This window comes from Protomyctophum parallelum (assembly GCF_964188405.1).
Source record: "Protomyctophum parallelum genome assembly, chromosome: 18".
NCBI lineage: Eukaryota > Metazoa > Chordata > Actinopteri > Myctophiformes > Myctophidae > Protomyctophum > Protomyctophum parallelum.
The window spans coordinates 13,047,883-13,069,824 of NC_139716.1; the positions used below are offsets into that span (position 1 = coordinate 13,047,883).

At 44.3% G+C, this 21,942-nt stretch overlaps 1 protein-coding gene across 2 annotated transcripts in view; it reads right to left on the reverse strand.

Moving 5' to 3' along the window:
* dhx15 (DEAH (Asp-Glu-Ala-His) box helicase 15) overlaps window positions 1–21,942 on the reverse strand; it is a 61,770-nt gene that overhangs the window by 31,940 nt on the left and 7,888 nt on the right. For both annotated transcript variants that reach the window (XM_083788629.1, XM_083788628.1), the window contains exons 4-6: window positions 19,093–19,252; window positions 15,373–15,591; window positions 5,668–5,835 (exon numbers count right to left, since the gene is read on the reverse strand). In XM_083788629.1, coding sequence (XP_083644755.1) covers window positions 5,668–5,835; window positions 15,373–15,591; window positions 19,093–19,252 — 547 coding nt within the window. The remainder of the gene's footprint in view (window positions 1–5,667; window positions 5,836–15,372; window positions 15,592–19,092; window positions 19,253–21,942) is intronic.

Consider the following 21,942-nt stretch of genomic DNA (forward strand, 5'->3'; position numbering starts at 1 on the left):
CACAACAGACACCGCTAACCCATTTTGGGCGGGAGGAACACCCTTTTGGTGTTTTAAAGGATTATGTTATACTTTAGCTATTGAAAAATAGCAGATCTACAAGCTCATAGCCTACGAGCTTGTAGGTCTGCTATTTTTGAAAAATCGTGGCAAATGTAGGCGCAAATCTTTGAATATATATATTATTACAGAGTGAACATTTTATCTCAAATCTTTGCTTCTGGGGGGAGGTCCCTGGAACAACATATCCTCAGATGGTGGAGGCATATTACATATCATTTCTGGGGTCCTTGACATGAAATATTGAGCACCACCGATACAGAAACATACGGTTTTTCAATTTAAACTTTTTTCAAATTAAATTTCGACATCAGGCCTAAATGGTTTAAGTCGAGCCAACAATTTTCCCACGAGGAGTAGAGATGGCACAGAACGCAAAGCCCATGTCTGACCTCTCCTAGTGAAGAAGAAGGAGCTATGGGGGGAAGTTGCCACTGTCCCTGTATGCCAGGGGTCAGTTGGTGATGATGCCCCTGATGGACACCATGTTGGACCCTCTCACATTTCATCACAATCACATTGAGCCGCATTGATTCTGAAGGCATATAGCAGGGGCCGGGGCCGAGGAGGCCATTATTACAGCGACCAAAGCAACTGGCTTGGCTCCTGGCAGTCTGTCGGTGTACCGTCTTCATCAGTAATGTCATTAGAGCATCATCTCTGCACGTTATTTCAGGGTTATTAACCAATCGGGATGGGGGTGGGGGGGTTGTGTGTGTGTGTGCGTGTGCGTGTGCATGTGCGCGTGTGTGTGTGTGTGTGGCATGGCACTATGGCTAACACAGGCCATCTTTCAGCGACCCCACTGGGAAAATACATCTTGTTGACCAATATAAGCCTCTCCTCTGAGTGGTAAAAATGGAGAGCATGCCTCCAACAGTCCGCATTAGGCCTTCTCATTGAAATGGATAGTGGGAGGGAGGGGAGGGGAAGGGAGGGAGGGGTCCAGCACTGACATTTGGGGGCCAGCATCTAAAAAACGTGAGAAATGCCGCAAAACAAACCCAGCCCGCCGAACAAAGCCCATTTGTCAGGGACAATCTACGATGCGCTGGTAAGCGACAGAGCAGGGATTATAGTCTTTGTTAGTAATTACAGTGAATTGCAGCTTTGCTTCTAAATCATTAAACCATTTTGGGCGGGAAACCTCTTTTGGTGGTTTATTAAGCATTATGTTATGCTTTAGCTGTTGGAAAATAGCAGATCTACGAGCTTGTAGATCTGCTATTTTTGAAAAAGTCGTGAAAATGAGGTGCAAATCTTTGAATATATATTCTTTCAGAGCGAACGTTTTTAACTCAAATCTTTGCTTCTGGGGGTCCCTGGAACTACATATTTTCAGATGGGGGGTCGGCGGCCAATTACATATAATTCTGGGGCTCCTTGACATGAACAAGTTTGAGAACAACTGACAGAAACTTTTAAAGAATCGGTCTCAGGTCTAAATGGGTTAAACTGTTCAAAAACGGGAGATCAGTGGCTTTTTCAGGGAGAAATGGAGAGATGACGAATGAGCGTGTTATGATAATTGACGGATGCTTAATGCAGTCGTTAGCATGCGTAGCAGCAGTTTTGCAGGCGGATTATTTCACGGCCCTTCCTTTAAAAGGGTGATTTATACTATAGTGGTTGCATGCCAGCTTTTGCAGCACACAGAAAATAGCTAGATCTGATCTACAAGCTCACAATTGCTTCGCACGGCAATGCATCGTGAGCTTTTACAGACCTGCTGTTTTCTGTGTGCAACACAGAGGTCGTGCAACAAGTATAAATCTGGCATTAGCTGGCTTGGGCAACATACACAACATACTCATTCTGGGCGGGAACCCCTTTTAGTGTTTTAGGCATTGTGTTATACTTTAGCTATTGCAAAATAGCAGATCTACAAGCTCATAGCTTGAGCTTGAGCTTTTAGGTCTGCTATTTTTGAAAGATCGTGAAAATGTGGCGCAAATCTTTGAATATATGTTCTTTCAGAGCGAACGTTTTTAACTCAAATCTGTGCTTCCGGAGGTCCCTGGAACAACAAAGTTTCAGATGGGGGGTCAGCGGCCAATTACAGATAATTCTAGGGGTCCTTGACATGAAGTAGTTTGAGAACGACTGACATAGAAACATGACGTTTTCAGAAAACTGTCAGGATTTAGAAGACATTTGTAGAATCGCAACATACACATATCTCAAGTCAGGGGCATTTAACTAACTTTCAACACAAGAGCTTTACCCAAAAGCTGTTCCACAATGTCACCAGATGGAGGTTCGCACTGCCGGCATTACTGTGTGTGGAGAAATGTGATTTGCTGATGAAAGCAGCGAAAGCCCAAGTTCTATATATCAGAGACGTGGGCCGATACCACCCTCAAGTACTCGGTACCGGCCCCGATACTTTGACCCAAGTACCAGAACATCAAGTACCAAAACATTCAATTGACACTAGAGGCTGAACGAATGCAATGAATGACTTGCTCCAACAAGTCTGACCCAACACTGCAGCAAATCAGCAAAAAACAGATGATCTACAAGCATCACTGACAAGTTATGCTCGGTATCGGCAAGTACTAAAAGTTAAGTACTTGTACTCTGGTCTGAAAATAAATGGTATTGGGACAACTCTACTATAAATAAGACCACTGTAGCTCAATCTACGAGGACCTCGCCGTCTACGAGGACCTCGCCGTCTCCTGGGACAAGTAATACTCTAGGCAGTCGTCCCTGTGTGTGTGTGTGTGTGTGTGTAACCACGGGCCTTCTTTCATGTCCACACAGCTTTGAACCGTACAGGCAAACACGAGGGATGATGTTTGAACTTTGGAAAAGATCCCCATCTCTGGCTTCGGAATAATCAAGCCGGTGAGAATGCCGAGCGTGTGTAGCACACATACACACACTCACAGACACACAGAGACAGCTGGTTGGGATGAAACGATACCTCACAAGCGGGGAGGGGAGGGGAGAGGAGACCCAGTGGTAGACGGTGGGTGGTGGACATAAACCACATAAAACGCCTCTAGGGTTAGTAACCTGGACCTTAGTTGGCACAGTACTTGGACCACTTTTTTCCCACATCTACACATCTACACCACCTACTCAGTTCACACCTGTGTGAACTGAGTGGTGCAACTCCCCTCTCTCTCTCTCTCTCTCTCTCTCTCTCATTAGCAGGCAACAGTGCAGCACTATCTCTCTCTCTCTCTCTCTGGCACAACAGCGCCCCTACTGGTACTCATTAAAGTCACATACTGTAGTCACATACATAGGTGAACACGGACATTGCTATTCCTTGGAGTGGTTGCACCACTCAAAAATCTACACACGCACAAGCTTGTAGATTTGCCAATTATGGCTAATGTTCCCCACAGGACTACCCTTTTCCACTGACAAAAAACTATTGGAAAGTAAATGAAAACTAAGCTATGGTGACTAAGACTAAATATACTGACAATTTCGTCAACAAATGAAAACTAGACAAAAACGTTAGGAAGGGACTAGTGGACAAGAGATCCAGTATAAGTCCTTTTACACTTGGTTGCGTGTTGAAAATAGACGATCTACAAGCTCACAACGTGTCAAGAGACTATGACTAAAACTAAAACAGAAATGTGCTGCCAAAAACACCACTGCGCTGACGACAGCCTGACCACGGCACAGTTAGGGAGGCCGGTGGCGGCGGTCGGGTCGTTCATCAAATCACCTGCATTAGATTGTTTGCAGTGAATGTTTTCTAATTCAGTTGGCGGGGAAGAGAAGGGACGGGAAGGGACGGGCTGGTCCTCTGATATTCTATCTGATCCCCGTGCCAGCCAGCTGAATGGCAGTGCCAGGTGGTGCCACTACCGTGGGTGATGAGAGCATCTGAATAGATGTCGTCAGACAAAAAGCCAGACGAGTCCATGTGTCAGTAATGATAACGGGGGATTGTTCCCTCTCTGACAGCGGAGTGGGGTGAAAGACGAACACTAAACAAACACAAGGACTTTTTCAGTTTGGTTAGGGTGAACTTAGTGGGTCTCAACCTGTGGGTCGGGACCCACAAGGGGGTCGCCACATGCGTCCCCAGATAACAGTGAAGACCCTTTGAATACCTAAAAATCACACCCGTGTGAACTGAGTGGTGCAACTCCCCGCCCCCAACACACACCTCTCTCTCTCATTAGCAGGCAACAGTGGCAGCACTATCCCTCTCTCTGTTTCTTGCTACAACAGCGCCCCTACTGGTAGTTCATAGTCATATACCGGTGCTCACTGACGTCACATAGGTGGGTGAACACATAGGTGAACACAGACAATTGCTGTTCCTTGGAGTGGTTGCACCACTAAAAAAAAAGACCATTACCAAAAGTAATCAAACTATACTATAAAAACTGGTCAAACATTGGCGCCAAGTTGTAAAATGATGTATGAAAGAGGATTTATTTTTTTGAAAATAGCCGATCTACAAGCTCACAAAGCCTTGCAAAGCTTGTAGATCTGCCATTTTCACCTGCGGAACAGAAAATGTAATGCCGCAACTCCTACATTTCCATGTGCCACCGAAATTAGCCAATCTACAAACGGAGGCATAAGACCATACATACACACATACAAAAGTTAAGAGCTTGTAGCTCTGCTTGCTATTTCCCGTGCGCAACACGGACACACTCACACAGCCGAGTATACAGTAAATCAGTCTGGAGTTGATGAAAAGTGTATGGATTGTGGCCTACTCTTCCAAGTGACTTCAGAGCGCGGGGCTGCTGCGCCAAAAGCCAGTATACTGGAGAGATACAAAAAAAACCCTGTGTGAATGCAGTGCCTTCTCCTTAGCCTCAGAGCGAGCGTGTGTGAGTGTGTGAGTGTGTGTGTGTGTGTGTGTGTGTGTGTGTGTGTGTGTGTGTGTGTGTGTGAGTAATAATACCCCAGTTATAATTTAGAGCAGGGAGTCGGGACTCGCATGCTGACAAAGGCAGCATATGTTGTATGAGTCAGTTCTGCGTCAAAGCTGGGAGAGACCGGGGGGTAAAAAGGAAAAAAAAATAGTTTTCAACACCCTTAAGTTCAGACATCGCCATTCGCTCCCTCTCAATTAGTCTCTTCCAGCTCACCCAACCCCCCACTTTCAATCGCCCACCCACTCCCACTTAACACTAGTTTGACTCCATAAAACGCGTCACCCGCCATTTAATCCAATATTCTACGCTGCCGAGAATGTTTTATTACCTTTAGAGCATAAAGCATAAAGTATTTGCAGATTTCAACGACGAAAATCTGGAAAAATAGTCCGTCGGCATGTTATGATCATCAGTACCAGCGGCCATTACAATGCGCTACAGACTACAGGATCCGCCTCCATGAGGCATTGTAGTCCAAACAAACCCCCCCGTCCACTCACATTGAGCTCAATTTCCCAGAAGCCCTAGCAGCCCAGATGATGACTTGATTTACAGTTTCGCCATCATAACACGACGGCCTCGTCATCAGGTCCCGGATAAATCGGCGAATTTAAAAACGCATTAAACAAATGTCGGGTATAGCGTTTTACGCACGGTGGAACACTGGATTAAACAATTAGCGGCCGTCAAACTGTTAAAAAGTGTTTTCATAGCCAAGTGGGGCATCATCCATCCATACCTTCCGTCCGATGGCACCGCTTGGTTTGGGGGGCGGCGGAGGCTCAAAGATGCGCTGCTGCTGCTGAGGAGGCAGCGTGGAGTAGAGCGGGATGATCTTGATGTCGCCCGCATCGGGGCCCAGGTCATCGATCTCCCTCTTGATTCGCTTGCAGGCCTCGTCAATTTCCTAAAAGAAAAGAAAGAAAAAAAAGACCAAATTGATTAAATCAATTAATTACCAGCTGCATTATTATTATCTGTGGGTCTGCTGCTGACGTTATGCCACTTTTTAGCTGCGCTCCGCTGTTATGCTCAAATTAGTGACCCTAAAGACTTCTGAGGCAACATGGCTGGAGACGAGGCAGCCAATCAGAACTGCTCGTGCAGACGATGGGATGTTATGGGTTGTTGCCAGTGGTGGCAACTGTCGTCACAGAAATAAGCTAAGCAGCCTCCAAAAACCAAACCAGACAAGCAACTGTGAATGAATCCACGTTAGGCTGGAAATATGCAGGCTTGGCAACCAGTGTTGCCAACTGATGACAGAGCAGGCTCAGCAGAAGATGATCTCCTGTCGATCTCCTGTCGGGACTTTCACAAGCTCATATTGACCAGCTTGCAGCTGGTAAAAAAGAGAATACCAAAATAAACAATGCGTCACATCTAATAGAAGAGTTACGACATTGAGGGGGCAGAAACCGAGCGCTCGAGCGCTGTTCATGCAGGCTGAACTGAACTGAGACAAGCTGGAGTTGGAAATACATTGTTTTCAACGAGGGGCGGCGCAAACAAGAGCTATTTTAAGCATGTGTGCAACATGACAACTGTTTTAAAGTATTGTACAGTAACAACTAAAGTCTCTTTAATGATTACGTTGTACTATTACTACAAAACAATCTAAAATAAAGGGGTTTAAGATCATTAAAGCTGGGCTGTTGCCGCCTGAGTCCAATGTATTTCTGCCTATATACTTCCGGTCCAGGACTTGTCCCAGTTGGTTGCCCCCCATTCTCAATAGAAGTCTACGTAGGAGAGCCGCCATTGGACTGAAGCCCCATGAAGTGAACACAGTTTGCGTAACTATGTCTATATCTAAGGCTCTGGCGTCTGCTGCCCAGAGTAATCTAGTAAGAGAGTAATGACACTCATTGTAACAAAGGAAGTGCTCATTCTATCTCAATGGGATAGTTCCAGCCACAGGAGCAATGTGTGGAACTATCGACCCATAGGCACCCCGCTTTGCGACGAGATCAAAGTCAGCACTATAATTGCATTGTATGTAGTCATAGCACGCCATAGTACATATGTATAGCATAGTAGTAAATATGTATAGTTTATATGTATAGTGTATGTATAGTTTCATTATATAGATATTTCCACTGTTACTTTCTTAGCTTACGCATGTTTCATGATAAATGCTTTTATGTGACGTATTCCCATGCTTTTTGTTCTTGCTTAATGTAAATCGCTCTGGATTAAGAGCGTCTGCTAAATGCCTAAATTGTAAAATTGTAAAGTGTGTCACCACTCTCTTACTAGATTACTCTGCTGCAGCCTAACTTGGTGCACACGACGCAACGCAAACAGCTTAACCCATTCTGAACGGGAACCCATTTTGGTGTCAGCATCATGTTGTGCTTTAGCTATTTTTGAAAAATCGAAGAACGACTGACATTTTTAGAATCTGATCTCAGGTCAGAATGGGTTAAGAACGACACACGGAGGAGAAACAACGGAAGGTGAACCTCCGGTTGATGACAGGTAGGTGGGGGGGGGGGCGAAGTGGGAGGCGGCCACGGGGAAGCGGTGGTTCCCCGCCAGTAACACACAGTACATTTGTTCTGCCTATCGCTCCATCTTGACGGAGGAAATTAAACCTGGACCGCCGTGTGCTTCGCCCAAGCTCCCCGTGGCTTTGTTGTCAAATGCAGCAATCATGGAAAACACGCCGCGCGCATGCAGCCACACACGCACGCACTCATGCACTCTCTCTCACTCACACACATGCGCACACACACACACACACACACACACAGTGACACAGCCAGCCAGACACAAACAGGGTTCATTATTCCACAGTGCAGTATTGTAAGAGAGGTGGGGGGGGGATGTGAGATGAGACTGCAGCACTGATGCATAACCGGCGGCAAATCATGGCAGAACAGTTTAGCCCAGTTTAGACGGGAACCCCTTTTGTTGTTATAGCATTATGCTATGCTTTAGCTATTGAAAAATAGCAGATCTACAAGCTCGTAGCGCGCCACCGAGTGGCGCGCTACGAGCTTGTAGGTCTGCTATTTTTTGAAAAATCGAAGAACGACTGACATAGAAACATAGCTTTTTCAGAAAACTGTCAGGATGTAGAAGACATTTTTAGAATCTGATCTCCGGTCAGAATGGGTTAGTGGAGCTGAACGTCCTAGAGCCGTTGGGCTGCCAGACAGACAGACAGACGGACGGACAGACAGACGGACGGACGGACGAGGACCTGAGCACAAGCAGCGACAGGAATGAGCAGAAATAAAAACATGAGCGACAACCATGAAGCCAACCACCAGTACAACAAGATCATTTATGGGTTTTCTTAAAAGGCACAAAACAGATACACAGATGGCCTCTGTAGAACAGCCTGACACACAAATTATTCTTACTTCACGCAGTCATGCTTTGTATTAATTTTAAATATATTTATTTAAAAGCTGGTGTCTAGCTAAAATACACAAATAAGCCTTTTATTTTTTTTCAAGCTATTCCAATAACAAAATGAGAGCGCAAACTTGTATTTATTTATTTTTTTAAATCAAAGACACCGGGACTGAAACTGACATGCAAATGAAATCCTCACAGCAGGTCCCCATTGTAATCAGCTACCAAAATAAAGCCTGTACTGTTGCACCACCCACAGGCCAATAGGAGTAGTGCAGACTAGGTACTGTTTTGCACCAAGGACCACTTTTTTACAACCTCTGTAGTCTTTTTTTTATTTTGATTAGAAAACATACATTGACCACGTCTTCAATCCTATACATTTCGGCCATTTGACAATAGAAGATCTACAAGCTCTCAATGCGTCGCGTTATTTTCAATAGATTTGACACATTTTGAACTTGGACATTCTGCAATATGAATACTTTTACTTTTGATGCCGATACTTTTGTACTTTTACTCAAGTACATTTTCAATTCCATACTTTTACTTGTAACGGAGTAGTTTTTAAATTGCAGTATTGGTACTTTTACTTAAGTAAAACAATTGAGTACTTTTTCCACCACTGGTGGTTGGGAAGTAAACCTTCCAGTAGAAGGATGGAATCAGTCAGCCTCACAGGATCCCTGCTAATGTTTGGAACCAGCTCAGTGGCTCAAATTTGAAAATAGTCTAGTAAAGTAAGAAATACCTCAAACTTGTACTTCAGTACAGTACAGAAAAGTAAATTTACTTTGTTACTTTTACACCACTGCTGTTCACTCACCAACAGCCCTAGTTTGGCTTTGAATCGCAGCCACCTTATTATCCGGCATTTCTTTCTCTCCTATTCTGCGTTCATTGTCCTCGCAAAGCTGCTCAAACAGGCACAGGCATTAACCCATTCTGACCTGAGATCAGATTCATACGAGGTTTTCCACTGGACACACACTGGTCTGATGAACCCATTCTGACCTGAGATCAGATTCTAAAAATGTCAGTCGCTCTTCGATTTTTCAAAAATAGCAGACCTACAAGCTTGTATCGCGCCACTCGGTGGCGCGATATGAGCTTGTAGATCTGCTATTTTTCAATAGCTAAAGCATAACATGATGCTGACACCAAAATGGGTGCCCGTTCAGAATGGGTTAAGGGGCGTTGTGTGCTTTTTAATGTGTCTGATTTGAAGGTTTTTCAGGTTCCACATTCGCCACCCATTCTAGGTTTTTATACAAATCATTGCGTAAGCGGCACTAGAGAGAAGAAGGTGTCATTATGTGTGAGACGGCGTGACCATTACGCACGCATACGCACACGGGGCTGTGGAGAATATTTATAGCTCCCATCGTCCCGACTGAAGACTTGGGACATGAATATGAATCTCACTTTCCAGCCGTTAAATTTGGTCATTGTGCCCGTCATATTCTGATTCTAGTGTGAGCGACGTGCAGAAGGGGCGATGTGGCTGCACGCTGGAATGTTCTGGAACAAGACTGTTGTGGCCGTGCATGTTAATGTTAGCATTTGCCATTTAGCAACCTGTTGAGACACTGGACGGACAGACAGACAGACAGACAGACAGACAGACAGACAGACAGACGGGTGGGGGGGGGTTTCAATGAGTTGTTGTTTAACCCATTTTGACCTGAGATCAGATACTATAAATGTCTTCTACATCCTGACAGTTTTCTGAAAAAGCTGTGTTTCTATGTCAGTCGTTCTTCGATTTTTCAAAAATAGCAGATCTACAAGCTCGTAGCGCGCCACTCGGTGGCGCGCTATGAGCTTGTAGATCTGCTATTTTTCAATAGCTAAAGCATAACATGATGCTAACACCAAAAGGGGTTCCAGCAAGAGATTGGACTGAGGGAGACCGACCGTGCAACAGATGCGTGTGTATTAATTTGGTTGTGAATATTCTATCCAAAATAAAATACCCCCCCCCACCCCCCTCCGGTTGCCTGTGGAGGACCACACGCTGGGCTGTGAGGGTTTAGCAAATTGAGCCCCGAATCAACCGGCAAAACACTAACGAATCTAATGGTAACTAATGAGACGCCCCTTCCATTACGAAAACAATTAAACAAAAGCTAAGCCGCTGCTATGTCTGGGCGAAATAATGAAATGAACAGTTTTAACCCATTTTGGGGCGGGAACCCCTTTTGGTGTTATGCTTTAGCTATTGAAAAATAGCAGATCTACAAGCTCGTAGGTCTGCTATTTTAGAAAAATCGAAGAACGACTGACATAGAAACATGGCTTTTTCTGAAAACTGTCAGGATGTAGAAGACATTTTTAGAATCTGATCTCAGGTCAAAATGGGTTAAACTAAATAAACGTCATTCAGCATTGGACTTTTAGCTGGCCATGGACGGTATATACAGTGTGTGTGTGTGTGTGTGTGTGTGTGTGTGTGTGTGTGTGTGTGTGCGTAATTGCACACATGACGCCAACATCCACTTGTCTCAACAGGAAAAAGGGCAATCCGTAGCGTTTGCCCTCTGGTTTAGCAACGCCCCCAGTGTTCAGTTCACGGCGTCCGTTCGTACCGCGCTGACGGGCATTTGTGCCTCTTAATCAACACATTGACAAGTCGTCAGCCAGTGGAAGAGAGCAAATCTGAATGGATTGGTAAAATTACTCTGTGTATTAATAGCCCATCAAGCCCCTGGATGCAGCAGCTGGCATGAAAAATGGGCCCGTTTTGCCAGAGCTGCTGCGAACAGGCTGTGCTGTCCCCTCCCCCCCTCCCGATGGAAGAGGGATGGGGTGGGGGGGGGGGGGGGGGGGCGAGGCTGTTCTGTCCCCCTCCCGACAGAAGAGGGATATATGGGGGGGGAGGAGCGGCGAGGAGGCAGTCGGCCAGTGGCAGCAAACCTGTCCGCCCGGCGTTCGCCCAGACATCCGGGAGCAAAACCTCTACAGCCTACCCGCCCACCGCACAAATACAGTTGAGGAAGAAGACCCATTTTGGACTGAGGTCAATTTTTTTTTTTAAAGGCTTCAAAATCAAAACATTTTCCAGAAAAACCCATGTTTCCATGTCAGCGATGCTCAACCTTTTTCATGTCAAGGACCCCCAGAATTATCTCTATTGGGCCACGACAGACCCCCCCATCTCAAAATATGTCGTTTCAGGGACCTCCCCAGAAGCAAATATTTTAGTTAAATATGTTCGCTCTAAACTAAAATATATATTCAAAGATTTGCGGCCCCTTTTTCACAACTTTTCAAAAATAGCAGAGCTACAAGCTCATAGCGCGCCACTCGGTGGCGCGCTATGAGCTTGTAGATCTGCTATTTTTCAGTAGCTAAAGCATAACATGATGCTTGAAACATCAACAGGGGTTTCCGCCCAGAATGGGCTAAGGAAGAAGACTGCACATCTTAACTTAACAAGCAGTGCCAATCCCCCATGCTCTGATGTTAGCCGCTGTGGGGGTAGCTTAATATTAGGACTTATCAGAGCTCCACAGCTGTGATAGGGTTTGGATGTGTCTCGTTTATTTATGTTAGACGAGTTTTATTTGTACTAGACCTGTGCCCGTCGGACACTGGGCCTACTTGGGAACGATGCAAGTTGGGAACCTCGTATGCGATACCCATTGTCATATAGCACCCCTTTTAACAGTTGTTTGCAAAAAATGTCTATAAAATAAGGATGGCAGGGTTAATGTGGTTATACAGGGCTGGCTTTCAAAAGGCTGCTCCATTCCAGATGTCCTCTTCTGGGTCATTAAGCCGACATCAGAGTTGCCAGGAGTTGGAAGGGTTAAGGGACATCTGAGCACCCTTTGAACACCATTCGACCTCCGACCAACACCACATACACTTAGTGAACACATTTTGGGGCGGGAACCCCTTTAGGCGTTTTAAAACATTATGTTATAATTTAGCTATTGAGGTCTGCCATTTTTGAAAAATCGTGAAAATGTGGCACAAGTCTTTGAATATATATTATTTCACAGTGAACGTTTTTAACTCAAATCTTTGCTTCTGGGAGGTCCCTGGAACAACATATTTTCAGATGGGGGTCGCCGGCCAAATACAGATAATTCTTGGGGTCCTTGACATGAAAATGTTTGAGAACGACTAACATATAGAAACATGAGGTTTGTCAGAAAACTGTCAGGATTTGTAGAATCGTCTAAATGGGTTAATCAACGCTCTAAATAACATGCTTTTACATTTAAAAAAAGCTATAGGTGTTCCTGGAAGCACCAGACAAGACAGTATATCTAAAAAACAAAATCAATCACATTCACAAGCCATGGAAGGAAAAAACACTGTCCCTTAACTTCGTCCCTTTTCGCAGAGAGAGAGAGAGAGAGCCCCGCCATCGATCGATCTTGCATTGGCAAATGAAAACGTATGTTATATACGTCGCAACGGGCTCGCAATTGCTGCCGGGAAGTGGAAGTATAGGCGCTTGGACAGGTAATTGCTGCTCATGAATAGACAGCCTGTATTGTCTGATAGGGTAGTGAGGCGAGCGGCATACCGCCGCAAGCGCGTGGTTCCCTTCTTACAGATGGCTTGTGTGTGGTTGAATAACCCATTTCGGCCTAATCTTCTAAATTCTGACAGTTTTCTGAAATTACCTCATGTTTCTGTATCAGTGGTGCTCCATATTTCATGTCAAGTCAAGGACCCCAAAAAATATATGTAATTGCATGGCCTACGACCCCCCCTCCATCTGAAAATATGTTGTTCCAGGAACCCCTCAGAAGCAAAGATTTGAGTTAAAATAAAAACGTTCGCTCTGAAAGAATATATATTCAAAGATTTGTGCTGCATTTTCACGATTTTTCAAAAGAAATAGCAGACCTAGATCTTCTATTTTTCAATAGCTAAATTATAACATAATAATGCTTTTAAAACACCAAAAGGGGTTCCCGTCCAGAATGGGATAAAATTAGGAGACCATGTGTGGGGGAAAGAAAAAAAACATGAGGGAAAAACAAATCTAAATATGAAAAGAAGACAATGCGACAAGTGGGGTAGGTCCTTGGGAGTCATAAAGGCTTGTGGTATTCACACCAGCATGGCAACCACAAGCAATCAACCAACCTAAATACCATTTCTTGAGAATGGTGCGAATGTAATCACACCAACACAGACTCCAATGGGTGTAACGAGCTGTCTGTATCCATGATCAGGTTACAGAAGCATTTCGCTCTGTGTGTGTGTGTGTGTGTGAGACGTGAGTGTGTGTGTGTGTGTGTGTGTGTGTGTGTGTGTGTGTGTGTGCCTGTCCAGCTGCGTCCATATTCATCATTCTGAGTCTGAACCTCGCCCTCCATTACCCACCAGTCGACGGACAACATTTGCAGGAGTTTTGAAAAAAAATAATAAATGACTTAATCTCGGGGACGGACGTTTGTGGGAAGGGGATCTGGGTCAGAGAAAAATAAGTAATCTGGTATAGCTTCCCAAGCTGGCATGGGAAACATGCATTAACCCATTCTGGGTGGGAACCCCTTTTGGTGTTTTAAGCATTAGGTTATACTTTAACTATTGAAAAATAGCAGATCTACAAGCTCATAGAGTGCCGCGCTATGAACTTGTGGGTCTGCGGGGGGGGGGGGGGGGGGGGGGTCCCTGGAACATCATATTTTCAGATGGGGGTTGGCGGGCAATTAAATATATTTTTGGGGGTCCTTGACATGAAAATGCTTGAGAACCACTGACACAAAAACATAGGGTTTTTAAAGAAAACTGTCAGGATTTAGAAGACATTTCATAGAATCGTCCTCAGGTTAAACATATCAATCAACCTCACCATTATTAATTTATACTGTGTGTGTGCGCGCATGGTGGTAGCAGGTATGGTAATGAAGACTACTCAGAGAGAAAGTATGACAGAAAACAAACCCAATGGAAATACAATAATACAGGAATGACATAATTTCTTCCCTGTGGAGCCACACATGGGCACAACCTGGACCTGGCCTGGGATTGAGTCCTGTACTGTACTGTACTGTACTGTACTGTACTGTACTGTACTGTACTGTACTGTACTGTACTGTACTGTACTGTACTGTACTGTACTGTACTGTACTGTACTGTACTGTACTGTACTGTACTGTACTGTACTGTACTGTACTGTACTGTACTGTACTGTACTGTACTGTACTGTACTGTACTGTACTGTACTGTACTGTACCTCCCCTGCCCTTCTCTCTAAATGAAAATATATGGAAATACAAGATGTAATTTAAGTGTGTGCGAGTGTCCACTGTCCAGATAGCTGGGCCATTGGAGCACCAGGCTTTGGACCACAGGCTTCTAGGTTCCATCCCGACGGGCGCCGCAGACTCGGCGTACGAGTATCCCAGAGTATCCCAAAGTAACGTCTGTTATCCCATTCTGACCTGAGATCAGATTCTAGAAATGTCTATTACATCCTGACAGTTTCATTATGAATCCATTCTGACCTGAGATCAGATTCTAAAAGTGTCTTCGATTTTTCAAAAATAGCAGACCTACAAGCTCGTATCGCGCCACTCGGTGGCGCGATATGAGCTTGTAGATCTGCTATTTTAAAATAGCTAAAGCATAACATGATGCTGACACCAAAATGGGTGCCCGGTCAGAATGGGTTATAATCTGATCACCCATGGCTGTGTACTGTAGCATAGTTTATAGTTAGGCTACGAGAGACATCTCAGACAGCAAGGTCAGCCTTGCTGCAGTTAGCGGTCATTATGTCTGATATCTCGTGGTCACGTCAGTTGGGGATCCAGCTCTATATATTTCCAGTATGTGTGTAATAAACTTTGTGAACCTTTAGCGTGATACTGTCTCGTGTCACGTTATTGTTCTCCCGCGCCGCTGTCGCCGTGCCAAAGGTATACTTCAACCAGATTATCACACACCACCCAGCCGGCACACACTACCCTGTCTGTCAAACCACACGAGGGTCCAGTACTTAGTTTACAACAACGTCTATGCTTAAAGCAGCACTTTTCAAAGAAGGTAAAGCTCTCACAGGTGTGACATTAACAACATCAACAAAGACATTAAAACCCGCCCGTACCTCCTGTCCGGTGAGGAAGAGCAGCATGTCTCCCTCGTCCTCCTCGCACATGTGTATCTGGATGACGGTGCGTATGGCCGCCTCCAGGTAGTCCCTCTCGGGCTCCGGCGTGTAGAAGATCTCCACGGGATGCGTTCGCCCCGGGATGGTCAGCAGCGGGCAGCTGTCGAAGTACACCTGGAACTTACCGGCGTCCAGCGTGGCGCTCATTACGATGACCTGACGGACGGGAAAGCACAGGGAGGGGAGGGGGGTTACTTTATTTGTTTATTTGGACAGGACAATGCATACTAATGGACGTCACATGGACGTGAATACACCGGATGTAGCACAGTTGCTAATTTTCGCCCGCACTCCTCACAGGAAACACAAAACGGAAAAACAGACAGTCAAACAGTGGAATACATTTACATGACATTACACAGGGAACACAGCATAAAAGAACAGAAATACACCTAACATAATCATGAATGGTTGCAGCTTTGGTTTTCAAGCAACCATTTTTTCAGATTGTATTTAAAAGAGGGAAATGTAGCACATTCCCTTATATGCAGAGGATCCATTCCATTTTACACAGCCCTGTACCGAGAGGACATTTTGGCCCAATGTTGTTTGCCGGTGCGGCACTTCGCAGTCTCCTCGAGTTGTTGCTCTGGTTCTGATTCCCCTATCGGGCTTTCGTTTCATGAATTCACTTAGGGGGGGGCGGGCACAGACCATGTAGGGTCTTGTATATGACCCCGGTCGGGGGAGAACGGACATTTATTCCGGTGAGAAAGGATAAAGAATAAACCTAACAAACAGCCAAGGGTAAACGAGGGTGTTGCGGGGAGTGGCCATTGGCGTGAGGAATGAGATGGCATTTGATACGCCTCGATGGAGGCACTAAAAAAGGGGGATGAGGGCACATTGGAAGTGGAGACGTGGATGACTGTGCAAGCAAGTTTTAGAAACGGCAAAGTAGGGTAAAAGAAGAATGCGCTGTGCTTTGCCGAGAACAGGGGCACTGGAACAAACTTGGGTTATCACTTTACATTAAGCCATTTTGGCCTGACGTCAAAAACAAAAAAAAAAAAAAACTTTTTCAAATGTATTTCTTTTTCTGAAAAACCTCATTTATCAGTGATTCTCAATATTTCATGTCAAGGACCCCCAAAAATTATATGTAATATGCCGCAGACGCCCATCTGAAAATATGTTGTTCCAGGGACCCCCACGGAAGTAAAGATTTGAGTTAAAAACTGAAACTCTGAAAGAATATATATTCAAAGATTTGCGCCACATTTTCACGTTCTTTTAAAAATAGCAGACCTACAAGCTCGGCATAGCGTGGCACCGAGTGCTATGAGCTTGTAGATCTGCTATTTTTCAATAGCTAAAGTATAACATAATGCATTAAAACACCAAAAGGGGTTCCCGTCCAGGATGGGTTAAATGTGAAGTCCTTGACCTATCCAGGACCATGACAGTCTCCTTGTAGAAGTCAGGTACACAAGCCCCTCGCGGGCCCTATTAGGAGATTGTGATGCGAGCTGCGTATAACCTCATATTTTATCTCTGGACATTTCGCAGGGGACGACGGCGTCTCGACATTTCACTCAACGCTCCGAGAGACATCATAATTGCTCTTAATCAAGGCAAATTAAACATGCTAATTTTGGAACAGGGGGAACAAGGGCAGGGGGAGGTATAGGAGGGAGAGATGGAAAGCGTGGGACGTGGGAAGAGCGTTCCCTGTAACCTCATTCATCAGTCCGTCCTCCGTCCCCCCGAAAGACTGTCTAACCTTTGATTCCACACAGACAAACAGCACCGTCATTACCCATCTGCTTTATGAGAGTTGTGGTCAGCACATTCCGCCCATAAAGAGCCGCGCCTGCCTCTCTCCGCACGAACCCTGCCGTGACACTCTTGATTACCCCCAGCCCGTCTGGCTGCCTTAAAATGGCCTGACCCCAGGAGCAAGGATCTACTGCCGTCACGGAGTAGAGGACTCGCTGTGCATTTCTGAGCTGAATGACACAGTTTGTCTTTTCTCTCTCAACAAACACCCCAGAGCTGTCAGGATGCAAGCAGAGGGTGACAGAACGGAAGGATAGGGGCGAGACAGAAGTAGAAGAGAAGAACCACAGCAGCGTTTGTTTGTCCAAAAAGTTAATCCATTCTGTACGGGAACCCCTTTTGGTGTTTCAAGCATTATGTTATACTTTAGCTATTGAAAAATAGCAGATCTACGCGCTACGAGCTTGTAGGTCTGCTATTTTTGAAAAATCGTGAAAATGTGGCGCAAATCTTTGAATATATTCTTTCAGAACGAACATTTTGAACTCAAATCTTTGCTTCTGGGGGGGTCCCTGGAACATATTTTCAGATGGGGGTCGGAGGCCAATTACATATAACTTTCGGCGTCCTTGACATGAAATATTGAGCACCACTGATACAGAAACAGGTATTTCAGAAAACTGGAGGATTTAGAAGATTCAGAGTCAGGCCTAAATGGGTTAATGCTAGGGGAAATAATACTTTGGGATGGAACTGTGTGTGCCTGTGTTGGAAATGGGAACTGGGTTGTGAATATGAGAATAAACACTGCAATGTACTCAATTACAGGTAAACGTGGGAATGGATTTGGAGGAACCAGTGGCAAACTAGAGCAGAGTGTCTAGACTTAAAAAAAGGAAAGAAAGAAATGGGTATACCGAAAGTCACATGCACAAAAATGTGTTTGTGTTTGCTTTAAATTCATTCTCCCCCTTTCTCCTAATTTTGTCTTATCAAGATGTTCTCCATGTGTTCTAGTGCTCCGTTAGTGCTACAGAAAGCACAGGTTGCTGTTTTTTTTACTTGTCAGCGTCTCACGTTTACAGGTTCAGTCGATCTAAATACTAGGGCTTTCACTTCTAGTGATTTTTACTAGTTTACTAGATGCCTAGTTTACTAGTCGACTAGTTGTTTAACTATGTTGTATTTGTACATTTAAAAACGGTGTACATTGGTGACTATAATATAGCATTCTATCTGATCATGAGGCCTATAAAAGACGAAAAATGAAAAAAACAAAAACCTTTTTTTTTCTTGTCAACTATAGTACCAACAAGGTCGACTAGTTGCTTAAAGCCCTACTACATATAATCTGTACACGGGACAAACCAGAAATCAAGCCAGCTCTACCATGAGAACAAGGCTTTTGAGGGCAACCTGAGTGCTCATACAATACTACATACATGGCTAAATAAAGGTTTGTAATTAAATTAAGCACAAATAAAGTTCGACTTGACATGACCCAAAACGAGACGCACACAAAAACATACGACTACTAAAGCGTTATTCATAGTCTGGATTTTCAGTGGTGAGGTGACCACCGAACTACAACATGACGTCACTGAGCCGTGGTGAAGAGCAAACCACCGCCAACGCCCTTCTCTCTGTTTTTAACGCACCACCGCTCAACGTTATTTCAGCTCCGGTGGTCACCTCACCACCGCTCCGGTGGTCACCTCACCACCGCTCCGGTGGTCACCTCACAACCGGAGCGGTGGTCATCCCACCGCCGGAGCGGTGGTCACCTCACCGCCGGAGCGGTGGTCACCTCACCGCCGGAGCGGTGGTCACCTCACCGCCGGAGCGGTGGTCACCTCACCGCCGGAGCGGTGGTCACCTCACCACCGAAGATCCAGACTATGAATGAGCCTTTAGTCAGTGGCAGCCAGGCTGAATTACCTTGAGGTCAGACCTCTGGCGGACCACCTCCTTCAGGACCCCCATGAGGATGTCTGTGGCCAGCGTTCTCTCGTGGGCCTCGTCCAGGATGATGACGCCGTAGCGCTCCAGCAGAGGGTCGTTCATGGCCTCGCGCAGCAACATTCCGTCTGTCATGTACCTGGAGGTGGAGCGTAAAGAGAAGCAGGGTTGGATACTAATGGCCAAAGATGTTCGTCGACTAACTTTTTTTCACTGACAAAAACTACATAAAAACTAAGCCGACTAAAACTAAGACTAAATATACTGACAATTTCGTCAACAAAAAAAAAATAGACTAAAATGTTAGGAAGGGACTAGTGGACAAGAGATCCAGTATAAGTCATTTTACACTTGGTTGCATGCTGAAAATAGCCGATCTACAAGCTCTACGTCGCGACGTTTTGCAAGCTTGTAGATCGGCTATTTTCAGCAAGTGTAAAAACAGTAATTACGACGGCATCAACTCCCACCAAAATACATTTAGTCTGGCAGTCGACAGGCTTCTTTTGTTTGAAGTGGGAAATTTGGTATATAGTCTTTTTTATTGGCCTAAAATATTGTCTATATGTGACCAGTGCCAGTGGTTTAATACACAAGGGGGCCATGGCCATTTTTCAGTTCTTTACATATTATGAAACTGCACACTGTAACCTTTCATATGATGTATTGCTCATTGAAATTGGGGGGGAAATGAAGAAGATATGACCATTTGAAACTTGTTTAACTGTAAACACCAAAGTACAGAATTAGCCGTTCTAAGATTTCAAATTATTTAGCATCTCTGAGCCAAGGAATGGGTGTGACAATGGTCACTTGTCTCCACCCCTAGATACTTGCATAAACACTCCCCCCATCCTCTAACCACTCCACACTGTCAACTGCACAGAATGACTTGAGTGGACACTTAGTAAAAGAAGCCAGAAGGTCATCTAGAACTCTTAGAATAAGAATAAATAGAGATGATAATGTATCAATATTGCAATATAGAAATATAGGACGGACGTTGTTTAGTGTATGTTTTGTAATAATACAATCTAAAAAATAACTAGTAGGCTAATTGAGTTTTCAAATAATTACATGTAGAGTAAAACTACTTGCCGCTAACACTGCAAGTAGGCTATAATTTATTCCATGGAGTTACTTGTAGTTTTAGACCCATGCTTTTAATTGCTAAATTTAAAAATGCTGTATGTTTACATTACATTATTAATATGTACAAAGGTACCTTTTTACCCCTAAATGCATGGCTTGAATCAGCCGTGCACTGATGTGAAAGAGTCAAAACCTTACCAACAGAAAGTCAGGGGAAAAAATACCTTAGACGTGTGTTATGATGCTTCCACTTTGAAGTACTACACTATGTCTTCTCATTCAATATTTGAACAACAATGTCACAGATTGATCAAATTATATTAAAGACGGATTTCACCGCGACGCGCGATCACGCGTGGATTTCATGGATTGATCAAATTATATAAAAGACGGATTTTACCGCGACGCGCGATCACGCACGATGTTATTAATTCATGTAGGCTATTGATCATCAGGCAGCTGCATCCAACGGTAATAAAGTTACAGAGATTAAAACACAGTGCTAAACATGCACATGTGTGCACTGAAATAAAGGGCAGAAGAATGGATTTACAACTAAGACAATCGTCAGAATGCGTGTGGTCCGTGTGGAGACCACAAACAAACAGCAACTTTTTCTTCAGTGGACGACGGGTAAATCAGTTAATTTATACTTTTATTACAACATCCAACAGCATCATATCAAGTTAACAAAAATGCTGATGTTGTAGGCTATTTATTGACTATTGTCACAAACACACGGCTACTGTAACTGGAGAACAAAGATAGCTATGGCCAATCGAAACGACTCTATGTAAATACGTGCAGGAATGTTCACACCCCCAAAATACGGCAAATAAACTGTACTTATAGAGACATTTTTGCAATGTAAATACAACGACTTAATGACACTAAAACGACTTTCTGATGGAATAAAAACATTCTTTAACATTCCAACTGTTTTAATGTGGCTAAAAACGAAAAACACAAAAAAAAAAGAAATAATCTATTTGGTCCTATAGTGACATAACAGAGTTGGCGACTTGTGGTTCAAATTACTGGCACTGGTCACATATGTATACATATCCACTTGCTGACCGGCTGTTAGTATTGGGCAATGTTTTTTATAGGGGTTTCTTGTGACCCTACCATTAACATCCTATGGTAGGTAAAAATGTCAAACTTTCCTTTTGCTTTAAGTAGCATGTAACATGTCAAACTAGGGGGTTTTCATGATTCTGAATCCATTCCAAGCATTAGTTTTGCACAAAATACACTCCTATGGCTGCTAAAAGCATAGCCACTGACCTCATCACATTCGTCATGATGTCTATGGCATAATGTCTACATCATGACATCTCCCCTTATCGGGATCTTAACGTAATTCCGACGCAGCTTGCGGTTAGGGTTAGGTTAGGGATAGAGGTAGGTTGTCGGTCTAATGACTGTCTGTCGGAGCAAAACACATGTCGGAACCAAGTACCTGTACCCGATATTATCGTCACACAATACAATATTAATCGCCCAATATTGACACAAGAGGCATTTTGTCCAAAAATATTCTGACATTTAATTTCGTCCATATCGCCCAGTCCTAGTTATGAGACAACAGGACGTCCCGTAATCTCCTTAACCCATTTTGGGCGGGACCCCCTTTTTATTTTGCTTTAGCTATTGAAAAATAATCGCGCGCCACCAAGTGGCACGCTACAAGCTTGTAGGTCTGCTATTTTTGAAAAATCGAAGAACGACTGACAT